The sequence below is a fragment of the Elephantulus edwardii genome, unplaced genomic scaffold, assembly GCF_000299155.1.
Source record: "Elephantulus edwardii isolate Elephantulus edwardi_28Jun2011 unplaced genomic scaffold, EleEdw1.0 scaffold00246, whole genome shotgun sequence".
Lineage (NCBI taxonomy): Eukaryota > Metazoa > Chordata > Mammalia > Macroscelidea > Macroscelididae > Elephantulus > Elephantulus edwardii.
In genome coordinates, this window is record NW_006399996.1 from 2,104,302 (window position 1) to 2,119,556 (window position 15,255).

A 15,255-nucleotide genomic window follows, 5' to 3' on the forward strand; every position below is an offset into this window, starting at 1 on the left:
TGGGGATTAGGGACTACTTAGGGCCCCTGTATCCCATCCCTAGGTTGGGATCTTTGGGTGTGGGAAACTGAGTAAAAGATGGGGTGTAAGGTGCTATTTTGGAGGAAAAATTGGTGGGGGTACCCCAAAGCCCACCTGGGGAAGTAGGGTGGCTCCCCACAAACTATCTGGAGTGACTGATGAGGGGAGTGACATGAGAGAAGATGGGGGTAATGGTGAGGATGGGAGGTCATGTGCAAATCTTGGGCTCACCCACCCATCCAGCCCCCATCATTTTTCTGGCTATTTGGTCTAGTCTGGGAGAAAGCATGAGGAAAAAACAGGGAGCAGGTAGATTCTCTTCCCCATTCCATGTGGAGCTTCTCCCTTGTGGCTTCCAAATCTGGTTTAGCCCAGTAGAGGCCTTATCTAGCTAGAGGCAGGAAGAAGTGTGATACACTCACTTCTTTTGCCCTGGAAGAATCTGGGGCTCACTGGATTTGGGGGTCAAGACAGGGCCAAGACTGGTCCTGCCCTGGGCTAGGAAAGTGCTCAGCCATAGAACAGATGGATAGCCCTCCCTACACCACCTCCTGAATGGGACTGGGAGGGGCTTTTTCAGAAGTCCAGCAGTATGGAAGATTCAAAGGCATGGAAGCCAAGGAAAGCATGGCATCTTAACATGGAAAATACAGGGATACAGACACCCATCCTGGGAACAATGGAATCCAAAGCCATGTCCCCAAGTGGGTGGGGTTCAGGCATCACAATGGTCTGGTCCAGGTCCTGGGCCTCACCACCCTCTCACATGGGGAGAGCAGTGAATGGGAAGAAGAAACAAGACTGGAATGTGCTAGGAAGCGTCTGGGTAAGGTCCTCAGGAGAGCTTCAGAACTAGGTGGGACCCTTGGGTAAGAGAGATGATTTCCCTCTGGGTTTAAGAATCAGGTGTGCAGGGTTTGACATTCAGAGCTGGTGGGGGCTGTGAGTGGAGATCATAGAAGTATATTGCTCAGTTGCCCCAGGGCTAGAGAAGGGCTGGGGGGCTGCCCTGCCCCTTAGGAGGCTACTCCCTGGAGGAGAATTGAGACGGGAACCATCAAAGATCCCTTCCCAAGAGATGGGAAAACTACAATCTCACACAAAGCAGCCTGACCCCTATGCCCCAGGGGCCCCCCAAGTCCCTGCACAAGAGTATGGAGGGGCTCCCAAGGGGCAGGGAGGCCAGGGTGCTAGTAGTGGTGGTGGGGTTCAGGGAGGGTAGCATCTGGTGAGAGGGGAGAACTGGCCTTGAGTTCACCCCACATCTCCCTTCTGGGTTCTTTCAATCCCTGCCCTTTCTCCTTCTCCTTTTGGAGGAATTTGGGGAGGAAGCGTTGGAGGAGCTGGTGGTGGGGGAGTAGGGGGTGCTGCTTGAGGATTCACTGCATAGCCAAAGACCCCTGGTAAGAAGGGAAGGGCTCCCCCACCCTTCTCATCAGGTAGGACCATGTTGAGCGCGACTGGGAGGGCGGCCAGGTTGCTGAAGTTGTAAGGGTAGGCGGCCAGGAGCTGGGGGCCGTAGACCAGTGGGTAGGGCTCAGGGTAGAAGGTAACTTTGGCAGCCCCCATCCCCTCCACCCGGTCCCCTTCCCCAGCCCCCACTGGCCCCTCACTCCCAGCTTTCCCCCTGCCGCTGCCAGCTTCACGGCCACTCCCAATCAGAGCCAGTGGAAACTCCTGCACAGGTGGGTAGGAGTAGCTGCCCCCTCCTGCCACTGCTGGGGGCTCCTCACCCCCAGATATGACGGGGTCTTGAACAGAGGCGGTCTCTGAAGCTTCCTCCGCGGCGGCACTCCCGCTCCCCGCCTCCCCGCTGGATGAGGACACTTGCATCTCTTGAGGGGCCTCCTCCTTGACGTCCCCTGGCCTTGTGCAGGCACTGCCCTTGGAGTAGGCAATGACGGGCGTGGGGGTGCCCCCGGGCCGCTCGGCAGCATGCCTCTGCACGTGGCGGCTCAGGGCTGCCGCCGTCTTGCACACCTTGGCGCACTGAGGGCAGGTGAAGCGGCTGGACGTCTTCCTGCTGGTCCGGGAGCTGTGGGCGCCGCTGCTGTGGGTCTCCTGGTGTTTCCGCAGCTTCCGCACGGTGGTGAACGTCTGGGCACAGTCACCACATCGGTGTCTCCGCTCGCTGCGGGTACGTCCTGCAGGGCCCTCGGCTGCTGGGGTCTCCTCCCAGCTTCTCCGCTCCAGCTTCTGTCTCCAGCGCGGTGGGCGCCGACCCCTGACCACCCCGCTGCCCCCACTGCCTGAACCGGTGGCTGCGGCCTTGCGCTTAGGCTTGTACGAGTAGTAGGGCCTCCAGAGCTGATCTTCCCCGCCAGCCTTTGAATCCTCCTCCTCTTCGTCGTCCTCATCCTCTTCGTCCTCCTCCTCGTCCTCCTCACTCTCCTCACCATCCTCTGCGCTTAGCTCCCCAGGACGAAGGTCAGTTTCTGAGATGCGGCGCTTGACGATGGCCTCTTCCCCAATGCGCACAGTGATCTGACACAGTGGAGGGGGTGCCTGCAGCTGAGAGGGGCCCCGGCCAGGCCCTGCAGGGGAACCCCCACCGCTCATCCCGCCAGCCGGCTTGGCTGTGTAGGTCAGTGTCCTCCCGGGTCGTGGATTCTGGCCCTTGGCCTCGTCAGTGGCCGTGGCTGGCCCCACTGCCACAGCGGGGCTGGCTGCTGTGGCGGGGCTGGCTGCTGTGGCTGCAGGTTCAGGAGCAGGAGGTGGGTACTCGCGTTTTTTGGGGGGTCTCGGGGGAGCTGTGTAAGTGATGACTGAGGCAGCCTGGGCGGCTCCTGTGTTGGGTGGGCCAGCTGCTGCTCCGCCACTGCTGCTGCCCCCGTGGACAATGACAGAGGAAGCTGGGTGGGCAAATGTGATGACCGAAGGTGGAGGCCCAGGCTCTGGGGCGGGGGCGGGTCCTGGAGGTGGACTAGCTGGAATTGCTGCAGGTGCTGCTGTCTCAAGGCCTGGAGAAGCTGGGGTCTCTGGGGCTCCCTGGCTGTAGGTCTTGTAGGGCCTCTTGGCTGCCCGCATGGGGAGCAGGCGGTAGAGCTTGAGGGTGTTGAGCTTGGGCTTGTAACCTCCGTTGGGTGTCTTCTCACTGGCTAAGAGGCCCGGGCTGATGCCATGGAAGGCTCGCTGGTGGGTCTTCAGGTTGTAGTAAGTTACAAAGGTCTCCCAACAGAAGATGCACTGGTACCTGGGCCAGGACAGCAGATCGGGCCAGAACAGAGACACATGAGTATGGCGCCCTAAAGTCAGAGAGCTTCAACGTCCCACATTTTCCACTACTATCCCACACACACCATCATATCTCCTTCCTCCCATCCTGCCAACCCTTAGGAGGGGTGCCAGTCTTGCCTCTGCTCCTCATCAGCATTGAGACTCTAGGCCTCAGCTGTTCCATCTATGAATGGAGAATAATCACATACCCTAACTGGAAAGATAGGTCAATGAAGAAAAGGAAGACCCTCGACTAGGGGGATTGACATGGTGACTGCTGCACTGGGCTCAAGTGTGTCAAGAGATTGTGAGGATGGCACAGGACAGGATAGGATTCCGATCTTCTATTTATACGGTTGCTAGGACTCAAACTTGACTAGACAACACCTAACAACAACCACCACCTAGCTCACAAATATTTTTTTAAGCACAAATTACAGAGAGGAGAAACATCTTAGAACTGATTCCAACCCTGGTGGTCCTGCAAGTGTCAAGAGTAGAACTGTGCTAAACATCCATTGAACAAAAAAAAAAAAAAAAGAGTAGAACTGTGCACAGAGGGGTTTTCAGTGACTGCCTTTTTTTTAAAAAAAAAAAATTATTATTTTGTGTGTGTGTACCATCAAATTGGATCTGACTGGTACAGGAGGAGATCGCCCCACCTTTTCCAGCAGAGCATTTGGTGGTTTCAAACTGTGTACCTCTGGGATTGCAGTGCAGCTTCTTGCCACTAGACCACCAGAGCTCCCCTAGTGACTGGCTTTTTTTCTAAGTAAGTAGATTTCCAGATCTTACTTCCAAACTGCCTCTGCATGAACCCAAATGCAGAGAATGACTTCTCTTGGTTAGCAACTAAGAGCTTATCCATTTGTACCACCCAGGGACTCTGTTTTAAGAACAAGGATACATTTTGAAATCTGAGACTGTCCTGAATATTATTAACTATTGGAAGCAGGAGTGGCATCCACTTCCTAAACAACATGCCTCTGGAAACTCTATGAACTTGATAAATGACAATAGTTATAGGAAGGCTTCAGGTCTTTTGTTCATAACGTCGCTATGAGTCGTGCTCAACTCGATAGCAATCAACAACAACATTGGTGGATAGGCTTGGGCTTAAAACACTCTCCTTTGCCACGAAGGCAACTCTTTCTTCCTCTGCCTGTCCACAGTGTTGAGCCAGCGCCTAAAGACATCAGCTAAAGGAAGTGGTGGCTGGAGGGAGATAAATGGGTGAGCCAAAGAGCCATGAATGGGCAGGGTGACATTCTGGGCCCAACGCTCAGCTCATTCACTCCTGTGTCTTAGTTGTTCCCAAGCTTGGTCCCTGGTTTTTCTGCAGTGCCAACTCTGCACCCTGGCCTCACGCCACTCACCTGCGCTCTCCCGTGTGCCACACTTCGTGCTTGGTGCGGTACTCAGCCAGGGCAAACACCTTCTCACAGTATCGGCAGGGATATTTCCTCCGCCAGGAGTGCACATTGCTGTGCCGCTTCAGGCTGGACAGGGTCACATAGGAGCGCTCGCAGGCTGCACACACGTACAGTACATGGCCGCCCACCACCTTCACCACGTGCTCAGGGCCACCTCGGAAGCTCACTGGTGGAGGCAAGGCTGAGGCATCCACTCCTGCAGGACCCCCAGGGCCAGAGCTCCCAGCTCCCAGGCCTGCAGACCCCCGAGTGCCAGCTCCTCGGCGGCACTGAGCCTCGTGGGTTTGCAGTCGCTTGGGATGAATGAAACTCTTTCCACATCGGGGGCAGGGGAGAAGCCGCCGTGACAGGGTGGGCTGCGAGTCAAGACCCTGGGACTCGGCCCCATCGCCCTCCCACTCTTCAGCTGGCCTGCTTCCAGGCCCAAAGCTGTCCTCTTCAGGCTGTAAGGAAGCCAAGGGAGTGGAGGCGGGAGGGACCCAGGCATCGTCTCCCTCCCCAAGGCCCTGCAGGCGGGAGATGCCCAGTCGTCTTCCCAGAGCTCCAATTTCGGCCACAGCTGCCCCATCGCCTCCCCCACCAGGCAGTGCAAGTCGTGCACTATAGATGAAGTTGAGGACATCAGAGAAGGCAGCGGCTGGGACCCCTGGAAGCTCCAGGACCCGAGGTGGGGATGAAGCAGAGGGGGAGGCTGGAGGAGGGGAGGCAGAAGAAGAGGAAGAGGAGGCTGCAGCAGCTGTGTTAGAGGCGGGGTTTGTGTTCAAGTCCCCAGTAACAGGTGGGAGGGGCAGAGGGGCAGAAGCAAGCAGGGCCTCTCTGAAGAAGGGACTGGAAGCAGCCAGGACACTGCGGTGTGCAGGGAACTTGGTATCTCCAGCTATGAGGGTGACATCACAGAAGAGTCCCCGGAGCCGCTGTTCATTGAGCTGGCGCAGGACAGCAGGAGCATGGGACGGGTCCGTCACCTCTGCAGGGGGCGGCATGGCGCCAGCCTAAATCAGGAGAAGCAGAGTAAGAAGGGAGCAGGGCAGGGAGGGGGGTCCTGGGGCAGGGAGGATGCCTGAAAAGGGCCTCTGTCAGGGGGGTGTGCCAGATGATGCGAGGAGACTACAGGGGGCTGGGCAACTTCAGGTGACAGTCAGGGATTAAGTTCCAGCTGCCCAGTTCTGGCCAATAACCAACATGGGGGCTAAAAGGGAGCCTGGGAAACCTTAGGTCACAGTGAAGGTCAAGAGGTCATGACCTTCAAAGGAAAAGACTAGAGAGGTGACAGGTGGGAAGATGCTGGCCATCACAGGGCAGAGGAAGTCCCCACTAACCTAGAACCATCTCAGGGGACTCTCTGGCCAGACAAAATGGCTGCTTCGCTGGCTAGTGGCCTCGGGGCCAGTGTCTCCCGGCTGCAGGCTTTTGGACATGGGCTTACCTGATAGCACAGCCACCATGGAGTGAAGCGGGGTGGAGGTCAGTGAGCCCCTTCTGCTGGGCCTCTCTCTTCTGTGGAGAAACAGAAGCCACATCAGGGGTGGGGGAACCTAGAGGAGCTGGGGGTGGGATGGGGGGGCTGTGTTCCCAGGAAGGAAAGGTAGGAGGAAAGGACCCCAGGAGGTGGGCATTGGTGCAGAGGTGGGGGCCCACGAGCTCTGCAGACGCTGACCCCTCCCTGTGCAGGCGGGGCCTCGGTCAGGTTATTTGCTTAGCCACTGTGAAGCGGTCCTAGGAGGTCACACAGTGGATTGCAAAGCCCTGGACAAGTACAGCAACAAGATACTTGGTACGTTCCCGACTCACTGCGCAAAACAGGACACCCGCAAGCCCCGGCTCACAGGCCCAGGCCCAGGCCCAGGAACTCACAGGTTGGGGCGGTTGGGCGCCTGTCATCACTCTAATTTCCTTTGGACCATTTTAGGGTCTCAAAGGCAACAAAATATTTGCACGTTGTCTTTCGTCACAGTGGTATCATTTACATATCAAAATATATTTACATGAACTTATCTTATTGGCCCAACTTACTAGATATTAAAATTAAGAGAGGACCTCCCCAGATGTTCCCCATGAAAGAGAGAATTCTGGTCTGGGTGCCATATGACCACTGAAGACTACCAACTCAGACACACACATTGCTCGCTCCAGTCACAGGAGGACACTGGACGGTCACCAGACCAGAAGGGATGAAACTCTGTGCTCTGCAACCAGGTGGCCTCAAGGCTGGTTTAAAAACGGGCAGGATGGCAACTTCCCCTTCTGCTTGGAGGCTTATCCAGAAGGAACAGCGGACCACCCACCACGATGTGTAGCAGTCTCCTTTCCTAGGGACAGTGCTGGCTGCAGGCTGCGTCCTGCTGTCCCCATTCCTCAGCTGAAGATCTGAGTTTCAGAAACATACAGTCACAGAGTCACAGTGTCCTGGTAATACAGGTCCGGATCTCTAACTTTAGAGCTGAGCTGTCAGCCACCTTCTCCCAGGGCTGCCTTCTGACTGCTCTGGGTCACATGTGTTCAGAGGGGTCCTGTATCAGGAATTGCTTGTAGAATTCCCATCTTTCCCCCCCGCCCCAATATTCTTTTTCCATTTCTCACATTATCTCCACGGCAAGTCCTCCCTCCACATTTACCCTACTTCACGTTCCCCAAAAGACCCTTCTTCTGAATGAGAAGGGAAACCTGCCAGTCCTACGCACGCTGCACACACCCGTGTGCAGTGTAAAACTGCGCTGCAGGGGTTTGGTGGCTGATAAATTTCAGAAAGGGGTGCCTTCTCCAGGCCTTACTTCTGAAGGCATCTCCAGGTGAGTTCAAGCACTTACCTGTGCCACCTGTGAACTCCAAAGGAAACTCTGGTGGTAGGTGGCTTGATTCTGACTCAATAGTACCAAATAACAACAATGGGGTCCAAATGTGGAAAAGAAGGAGGGTGGTAAAAAGGATGAGAATCAGGTTTTAAGTGTTAGTTCGATGTTGTTATGAGCTATTGGGTCGGAATTCACAGCTGGCCCTCCAGCAGGTTTTCAGAGGCTCTGAATCACACACGAGGAGCTTACTTACCTTTCTTCTACAGAGCTGCTGGTGAGTACAAACCCCCGACTCTTTACCACTAAGCCCCACAGCCCGACTCTTTACCACTAAGCCACCAGAGCTCCTCTTAGTCCTGGAGTCATTGGACTATGAATAGGTTGGGAATCCTAGAGAAAAGGCCTCATTCACCACTTGGCTGGTCAGTTCTACTTGCAAAGTGGAGGAACAAGTCCTCTCATTCCCTTCCAAAAGGGCCATGCAGGCCCACTGGGGCACCTACAGCAGTGCTTCACATGTACTGGGTCATTTATGAGTTCCTCACCAACACCACTCACAAAGGGAGCTCTGGAGACCCAGAGGTAAGGAGTTGTGCTGTGCGGAGTCCACAGCACATAGCAACAAATAACAATCACCCTTCAAAAACAGCCATCTGCAGACCATTTTAAAGACTGTCAGAATCTAATATGCTAGGTAGTTTGTGCAAGGACTTACAACTTGATGATAGCAGGACTGGGATGTGACCACAGGCAGTTTGGCTCCAAAGTCTGCATTCCTGACCATTATATCACATCTTATGTCCATAATGAAGAAAGCCCCCCCCCCAATCCCCACTAGCTCAACTAATTGCTTTGTGAAGGCTCAAATGGTCTCTTCCTCCATGAGGCAGCAGTCCTGCACAGAAGAACAGAGCAGAGGTTCGGTTTCAGCTACTTGGTGAGGCCTGCCACCCTCCGAAACCATAAGTGGCCAGCCTAGAGCCCACGGAGGTATAGCTGTGTGCAGAACGCTACCAAGAGGATAGGCCTGTCTAAGCTAAGAACTGCAGAGGCCTAAAGCTTGACTGAGCCTTACAGATCACCCAGAATCATTATCATCCTGATCTCTGTAGCTGCCATTTATTAAACATTTATCATGTACCAAGTATTTTTTTTTTAATTGTGATTTTAGTGAAACTTTACAGAGAGGTTGGGCTTTCATTCATTCATCGGTACAGATTTTCCTCCCTACCTCTCCCCCAGTTTACTCTGTAATGCATGTTTTGTTCTAGATTGTTAATCCCAAATGTTTTGTTGGGGTTCTCCCCAAGTGTTTTTTAAAAATACCAAATCAGTTGCCATTGAGTCAGGTCCGAAACACCCTTGTGTTCAGAATAGAACTGTGCTGGAAAGTTTTCAATAACTGTAATCTTCTGGAAATTGATAGGCAGGTCTTTTCTCGGAGGCACCTCTTCATTTGAACTGCTAACCTAGTTAGCAGCTAAATGTTTAAATCTGTGCTACCCACTGCACTACTGTTGTTTGGTGCTGTCAAGTACAACCCATAGTAACCATACTGACAGTAGATCTGAACCCTGTCCAATCCTATGCCATCCTTACAATCCCTGAAATACTTGAGTCCTACAACGGCTTAAAAATTCACTTCCGTAGGGTTGATACCGTCTGATGGCAAGTCGAGGACACGGTAGAACTGCCCTGTCATGTTTTCAAGGCTGAGATCTGAGGAATGAGAAGCTGGTAGTTTTGAACCCTCAAGCTTTCTGTTAGCAGTAGAGTGAAGAAGAGACAACAAAAAGACAGTAGATATGACCCTGGGCCTGATTCAGGCCATAGTCTTTCCAATTACTTGCTATGCATCCGAGAGCTGGACAATGAATAAGGATGACGGAAAAAGAATTGACGCCTTTGAGCTGTGGTGTGTAGAAGAGCACTGAACATCCCATGGACGGCCAAAGGAACGAACACATATATCTTAGAGAGGGTGCAGCTGGAGTGCTCTTCAGAGGCAGGAATGATGAGGCTTCGCCTCACATACTTTTAGATGTTTTGCTAGGAGAAGGACATGATGCTGGGAAGGGTGGAGGGTCAGCGAAGGAGAGGATGACCCTCAATCAGGTAGACTGATACGGTTACTGCTACAATGGGCTCTTGTGTGTCGGAAATTGTGAGGATGGCGCAGGACAGAGAGCAGGGTTCAGATCTTCTGTTCATATGGTCGCTATGAGTTGTGCTCGACTTGATGGCACTTAACGACAATAATATGACCCTGTGCAAGGAGGTCCTTAACCTTTGTTTCCTTTTTTATAGGAAACAGTTTTTCCCTTGCCATTGAGTTGATTCTGATTCCTAGTGGCTTAGTTATATATTAATACTATAGCAGGAATAACCGAAAATGGGTAGCTTTAACAAGTAGAAATCTATCTTCTCACAGTTTGTGATGCTAGAAGTGTGAACTCAGAGTCAGTTCCAGGGGAAAGGCTTTCTCTCTGTCAGCACAGGAAGGTCCTTGTTTCCAGCTTCTGCTTCCTGCTTCCTTGGAGATCCTATGTCTTTGGATCTCTTTTACCCTATCTTTGCTTTTCTCATTTACCGATTTAATCTGTTATATCTCAAAAGAGATTGATTTAGAACCCTTTATTAATCCTGTCTCATTAACACAACAAAGACAACACATCCCCAAATGGGATTAAAATCAAAGGAACACAGGTTAAGAATTATATTTTGGGTGAAAACAATTCTGTCCCCAACAGTGAGCCTACAAGACAGAGCAGAATTTCCCCACATATTTCCAAGGCTGTCATTTTATGGAAGCAGATTGCCACATCTTTGTTTTCAAGGAGCTTTTGGGAGATTCAAACTGCAGACCTTTTAGTTAGCAGCCAAGCACTTAATAATTGTTCCACCAGCACTCCTTCCTCTTCTGTAACATAAGAATTAGTTCCCACTTCACAGGATTGTTGCATTCTTGTTGTTGTTATGTGCCTACTGAGTCAGAAACAACTCAGAGTTGATTCCAGTGAGTTTTCAAAGACAGTAAATCGCACAGAAGGAGCTTTGCCCATTTTTCTCCAGAGGGGCATCTGGTAGATTTAAAACGTGCATCTTTGAGTTGGCAGCACAACTCTTTACCCACTAGGTTACCAGAGCTCAGAGTTATTGTAAGGATTAAGTAAACTAGTAATCTGTAGGACCTACAAGAGTCCCTGTCTTTGAGTGGCACAAATTGTTCATACTGGGCTACCAACAGAAAGACTGGTAATTCATACCTACCCCAAGAAAGAAAAGCTGAGCAATTTCTTTCCATGGAGATGACCCCCATGAAGACCTCATGTTCTACTCTAGAACATATGGGATATGTTCATGACACTGAATCGGCTTGACAACAATCGTCTGGCTTTTTGCTTTAGAAAACTGCATGGTAAATTACTCAATAGCACATAGTAAATTGTTAACAAGCACTAGCTCTTATTATCATCTTGGAACTCAGCCCCCAAAACAGGGGTGATAAGCAAGAGGCAGAAGCCCGGCTTCCTGGTAGGTTTGGTGGCTCTGTGGTTTTCAGCATTTCTCTACTTTGAGATCGGGCTGACACAGGGATCATTCCACTGCTTGCTGGTCTCTTGGCCTGGAATCTTCTTTCCTCTAGATAGTCTCATGCCTTGCTGCTCCACCTTTTTTAACTGAGAAGTCACATTCTCCTAGGCCTTCCCTGGCTGCCCATCCCCTCCTTTACTTTCCTCTCTGGCATTCAGTAAACCATATCTTCAGACCATAAGCTCCAAGAGGATGGGGGCGGTGTGAGGGTTTCTGCTTTGTCGGCGGCTTTATCTCCAGTGCTCAGAACCATGCCTGGCACATCACACACATTCTCTCTCTCTGCTGTGACATCTGAACCTACTCATAGTGAGTCTCCATTGCGTTTCTGAGGCTGTGAAGGGCATAGGACATTTCCCACCTTCTTTCTCCCATGGAGTTCTGTGGATTTAAACCATCAGAGGTGCAGCCTTTAGGCCAGCAATGCAACTAACTCCTTTCTAACTACGCCACCAGAGCTCTCAAGGCAATAAATGAACCTGTCCTCGTCAAAGTGAGCCTAAGTCTGTCTACTTTCTGGAAGGAAGCCACACTCTGTGGCGAACCACGTTACCAAGGACCACTTCTGCAGCACCCGCAATATACTTCTAGGGGTTTTACAAGCATCTTCTCATTGAATGAGATCCTCAAAACCATAACCCAAAACAGTGTTTATATTATTCTAATCTTACAGAAGAGGAGACTGAGGCTCCAAGAGTGATATGTTTTGCTTAAAGTCACACATCTTACAAGCAGCCGAGTCAGAATTTGAACCCAGGCCCATCTGTCCCCTCTGCCATACTGCTGGATCCTGCACTGAAGGGGCCTATGGTCAGCCAGCTGGTTACATAAATCACCACACAAGGCCTCACGTGCTGAGTACTAAATGTGTCATGTCTGACTCCACCCTTTCCCTGCTTCCCACATCCAGGCAGGCACCAGTCAGGTCGGATCTGTGCTGAGCATGGGAATGGCTCTGGAAGCCTTCCTGTCAAACCTGCCTCTGGTCCCCACACTATCCTGGGTCCCTCCCAAGGGAGCCCCCAGCCTCCAGGTTTCCCTTCTTTGTGGCCTTCTTCCCACTGAGGAACAACTTCCTACTCACTGCTCTGAAGTTATTGCTCTGGGGGCTCAGAAATGTTTGCCAGTCTCTGCCAGACTCCACAATAAAGTTCAAATTCATTCAAAGGCTCAAATCTCACTCTAACCTTCCTTCCTAACTGTGTTCTGCCTTAACTCTCCCTTCAAGCACCCAGTGTGATATCAAACTTCAATACGTCCCACACAGCCATGCTTTTGCCATCTATTAGTGTCTTGCTGAAAATGCCATTTCACAAACTGCTCTCAAGATCTGTCCCTCCAAACCATTAGGACAGAATGCAAAGGCCACCTCTTCCTTGATCCTCCTTGACCCACCGAGCAAGGAGTAACCTCTCCTTCCCTTGAGCCATGGTTCTTGGTCCCTTGGGGAAGCACCCACATTATACTGCAGCACATATTTAGGTTCTCACTCTCCATGCTGTGACTCATTGAGAGCACTGCCTGAGTATTCCATCCTGGTCTTCTAAAGTGCATTGGTGCAGATGCTAAATTCCACAGAAACTGGAGGAGAAGTGTGGGGGGCACACAGAGAAGCCTACTTAAAGTTCCAGGTGGGCAGCAGACTATTATGATTAAAGCACAGGATCCACATCCTAACTGTCTGGGTTCAAATTCAGCTCTACTTCTTACTAGCTAAGGACTTTGGGCAAATGCATTAACTTCTCTGTGCCTCAGCAGCCTGGCCTGAAAAAGGTAGGTGACTACAGCGTCTACTTCCACAGGGTCGTTGTGAAGGCTAAATGAGTGATCATGTACAAAACTACTGAAATCCTAGTACCTGGTTAAGTGCTGGGTGTTCACTGCTGACACTGAGCAAAACCCAAAAAGGAGACCCTCATGCTGACAGAGAAGGCTGACAGTGACTCGCAAAGGCACAGCCACAAACTGGAACCACTCTCCGTTCCATTGCCCAGGATTTGCGTACAATCTTGTGAGAACAAAGAGGGCAGCAGGTAAACAGCCCCATTTTGCAAGTGAGGGGAACTAAGGCTCACTCAGAGAAAGTGCCCGAGTGGAGGGACAACTCCTCAGTTCCAGTACTGGCTCCTTCCCCTCCACAAGGCTGTCCTGTGCACCTGTTGTGTAGGCCTCATGCAGCAGCCAGCCTCCCCCCATCTTAGTGCAAGAGGCCTAGATCATGCTCTGCAGCCCCCAACACGTACATCCTTCCCTCCAGGTCAGGCCCAGGACACAGAATGGGTGTGTATACTTGGAACGTACATGTCACTCCCTCCAACACACATACACACACAGGCACAGAAAGGCAGCCCTCCGCCCCCACCTCCTACCCCCCAGAGCCACAGAAAGGCCCAGGCCCCAAAGGTGAGGAAAACCTGTTCTGAGGAATCTGCCTAGTGAGCAAATTCCATTCCCAGAGCCCTCTATGGTGGAAGGTCACAGAAATGTGGCCTGGTGTGTGTCAGAGGACAGAAGGAGAAACGGAGCTCTCCGCAAAGGGGGGCAGGCAGAGAAGGAAACAAGAGACTTGAAAACTTCACTCTTCCCCCCCCCTCCATTTTAATGACAAAAGTCAAACACCCAGCCTTTACATAAACACGGCCACAGAGCCACATCTCTGTCCAAGCTCACTTCCCTTGGAGTTTGCCTGGCCTCTCCTCGGTGACCCTGACACAGCAGACAGGCCAGTTAAGGGGCAAACATGCGGACCTGCGCAAAGGCTGGTGGAACCACTTCAGCAACACTCAGGCCTCCAACTGTTGCCCTTGCTCTGTCCCATATTTATCTCCCCGCCTTCCTCCTAACACATCCCCACTGTAGCCTCCCACCACCACTTAAACACCCAGGAGTCAGCACGCATACACAGCTCGGCTCAGCTCGAGCTGGACTCTTGGGTCTGAGGCCCACAGTGCCTTTGTCTCTACCTCCCTCCCCACAAATGTTTTCTGACCAGCTCGCCTCCCAGCTCAACAGCCCCGACAGGCTTCCACAAACAACGCGTCACAAAAGAATCCCATGGAGAATGTTGCAAACACACAACCTTCCCCATTGCCCACGATCCCATAAACACAACAGGCCTGGTATACTTCAAGCCCCTACACCAGAGTCAGATGACCCTCAGGGACCCATGATGCACCTAGGGTTTTTTCCACTCAAAGACTTGCAGGGCTTGAGTTCTAGAGGTGCTATCCCCTTTTAATTCACCCATCAACAGACACACAGGCTTATCCAGTGGCCTGGGAAGGCCACAGAAATACGACCTAGACATGACGCCAACCGACTCAAAGACCAGCCAGGCCCAGCAAATGGGCTGATACACCCGGTATTTTGGTACCCTCCACGACGCATACGTCACACCAACTGTACAGAAAACACTTCATGTATGCACCACAAGATACACACATATGTGCAAGAAAACGCATGCACAGGTAGAAAATATACCTCAAACCTCACAGCCAACCAACTCCGCGCTCGTGTATGTGCCCTGTTTTCAATGCCCATCTGTCACTGAGAGCCACATCTTGTCATTCTGTCCTAACCCTGTACGACCTCCTGCCTTCCTGCTCCCCCCCCCCAAAGCCGGGGCCGCGGGGAAGGCCCTGTCCGGACCCCCTGCCTGCCTGACTAGCAAACGGTGGTGCCCCGAAGAGTTTTACCTTGTGCACAACCTAGCGACGACAGTCTCCAGGGCTTAAGGCCACAAGCCTGCCCCGACAGCGCAGCGGCCCAGAGCCCCAGCTCGCCTGCGCACCCCGCACACCCCAACTCCGGGGCGCTCGGCCCACCCCTCCCCCGCTCTGCCTGGCTCCTACGCCATCGCCCTCCCAGCGGCTCGCGGCGCCCGCCTGGACTCACACCAGCCCCACCCCACCCCCCAACCTGCCCCACGGGGGGAGGGGGCACAAGGCTGCAAAATTAACCCTTAGGGGGCGCGCAGCGCGGCCCCTCCCACGGCTCCGGGCGATCGCGCCCCCTGCCGCCGCTCGCTCGGTTGCCACACCAGGGGCCCCTCCGTCACCCCCCCCACAAGCGTCGCCTGCGCCTGGGGGCGGGGCCAGGTTCAGCCCGCGACCCCTAAGCCCCCAGGTCAACCCCAAAGGGGAACAGGCGGGGCGCGGCCCGGGACCCCGCGGCGCCGGCGGCGGGGAGGAGACCTGGCT

General features: G+C 52.8%; 2 protein-coding genes across 2 annotated transcripts in view; one reads left to right on the forward strand and one right to left on the reverse strand.

The window, feature by feature from the left end:
- Positions 1-1,275: 1,275 nt before the first annotated feature.
- On the reverse strand, positions 1,276-5,656 carry ZBTB4 (zinc finger and BTB domain containing 4). Its single transcript, XM_006899122.1, has 2 exons — positions 4,614-5,656; positions 1,276-3,214 (listed from the first exon to the last, which is right to left on the reverse strand). The coding sequence occupies exons 1-2, from the start codon at positions 5,651-5,653 to the stop codon at positions 1,276-1,278; spliced, it is 2,979 nt and encodes a 992-aa protein (XP_006899184.1). The 5' UTR covers positions 5,654-5,656.
- Positions 5,657-7,978: 2,322 nt separating this feature from the next.
- Positions 7,979-15,255, forward strand: part of LOC102853963 (solute carrier family 35 member G3-like) — a gene marked incomplete at its 3' end in the record, with an annotated part of 10,072 nt that continues 2,795 nt past the window's right edge. Inside the window, exons 1-2 of the mRNA XM_006899173.1 lie at positions 7,979-8,044; positions 14,768-15,202. Coding sequence (XP_006899235.1) covers positions 7,979-8,044; positions 14,768-15,202 — 501 coding nt within the window. The remainder of the gene's footprint in view (positions 8,045-14,767; positions 15,203-15,255) is intronic.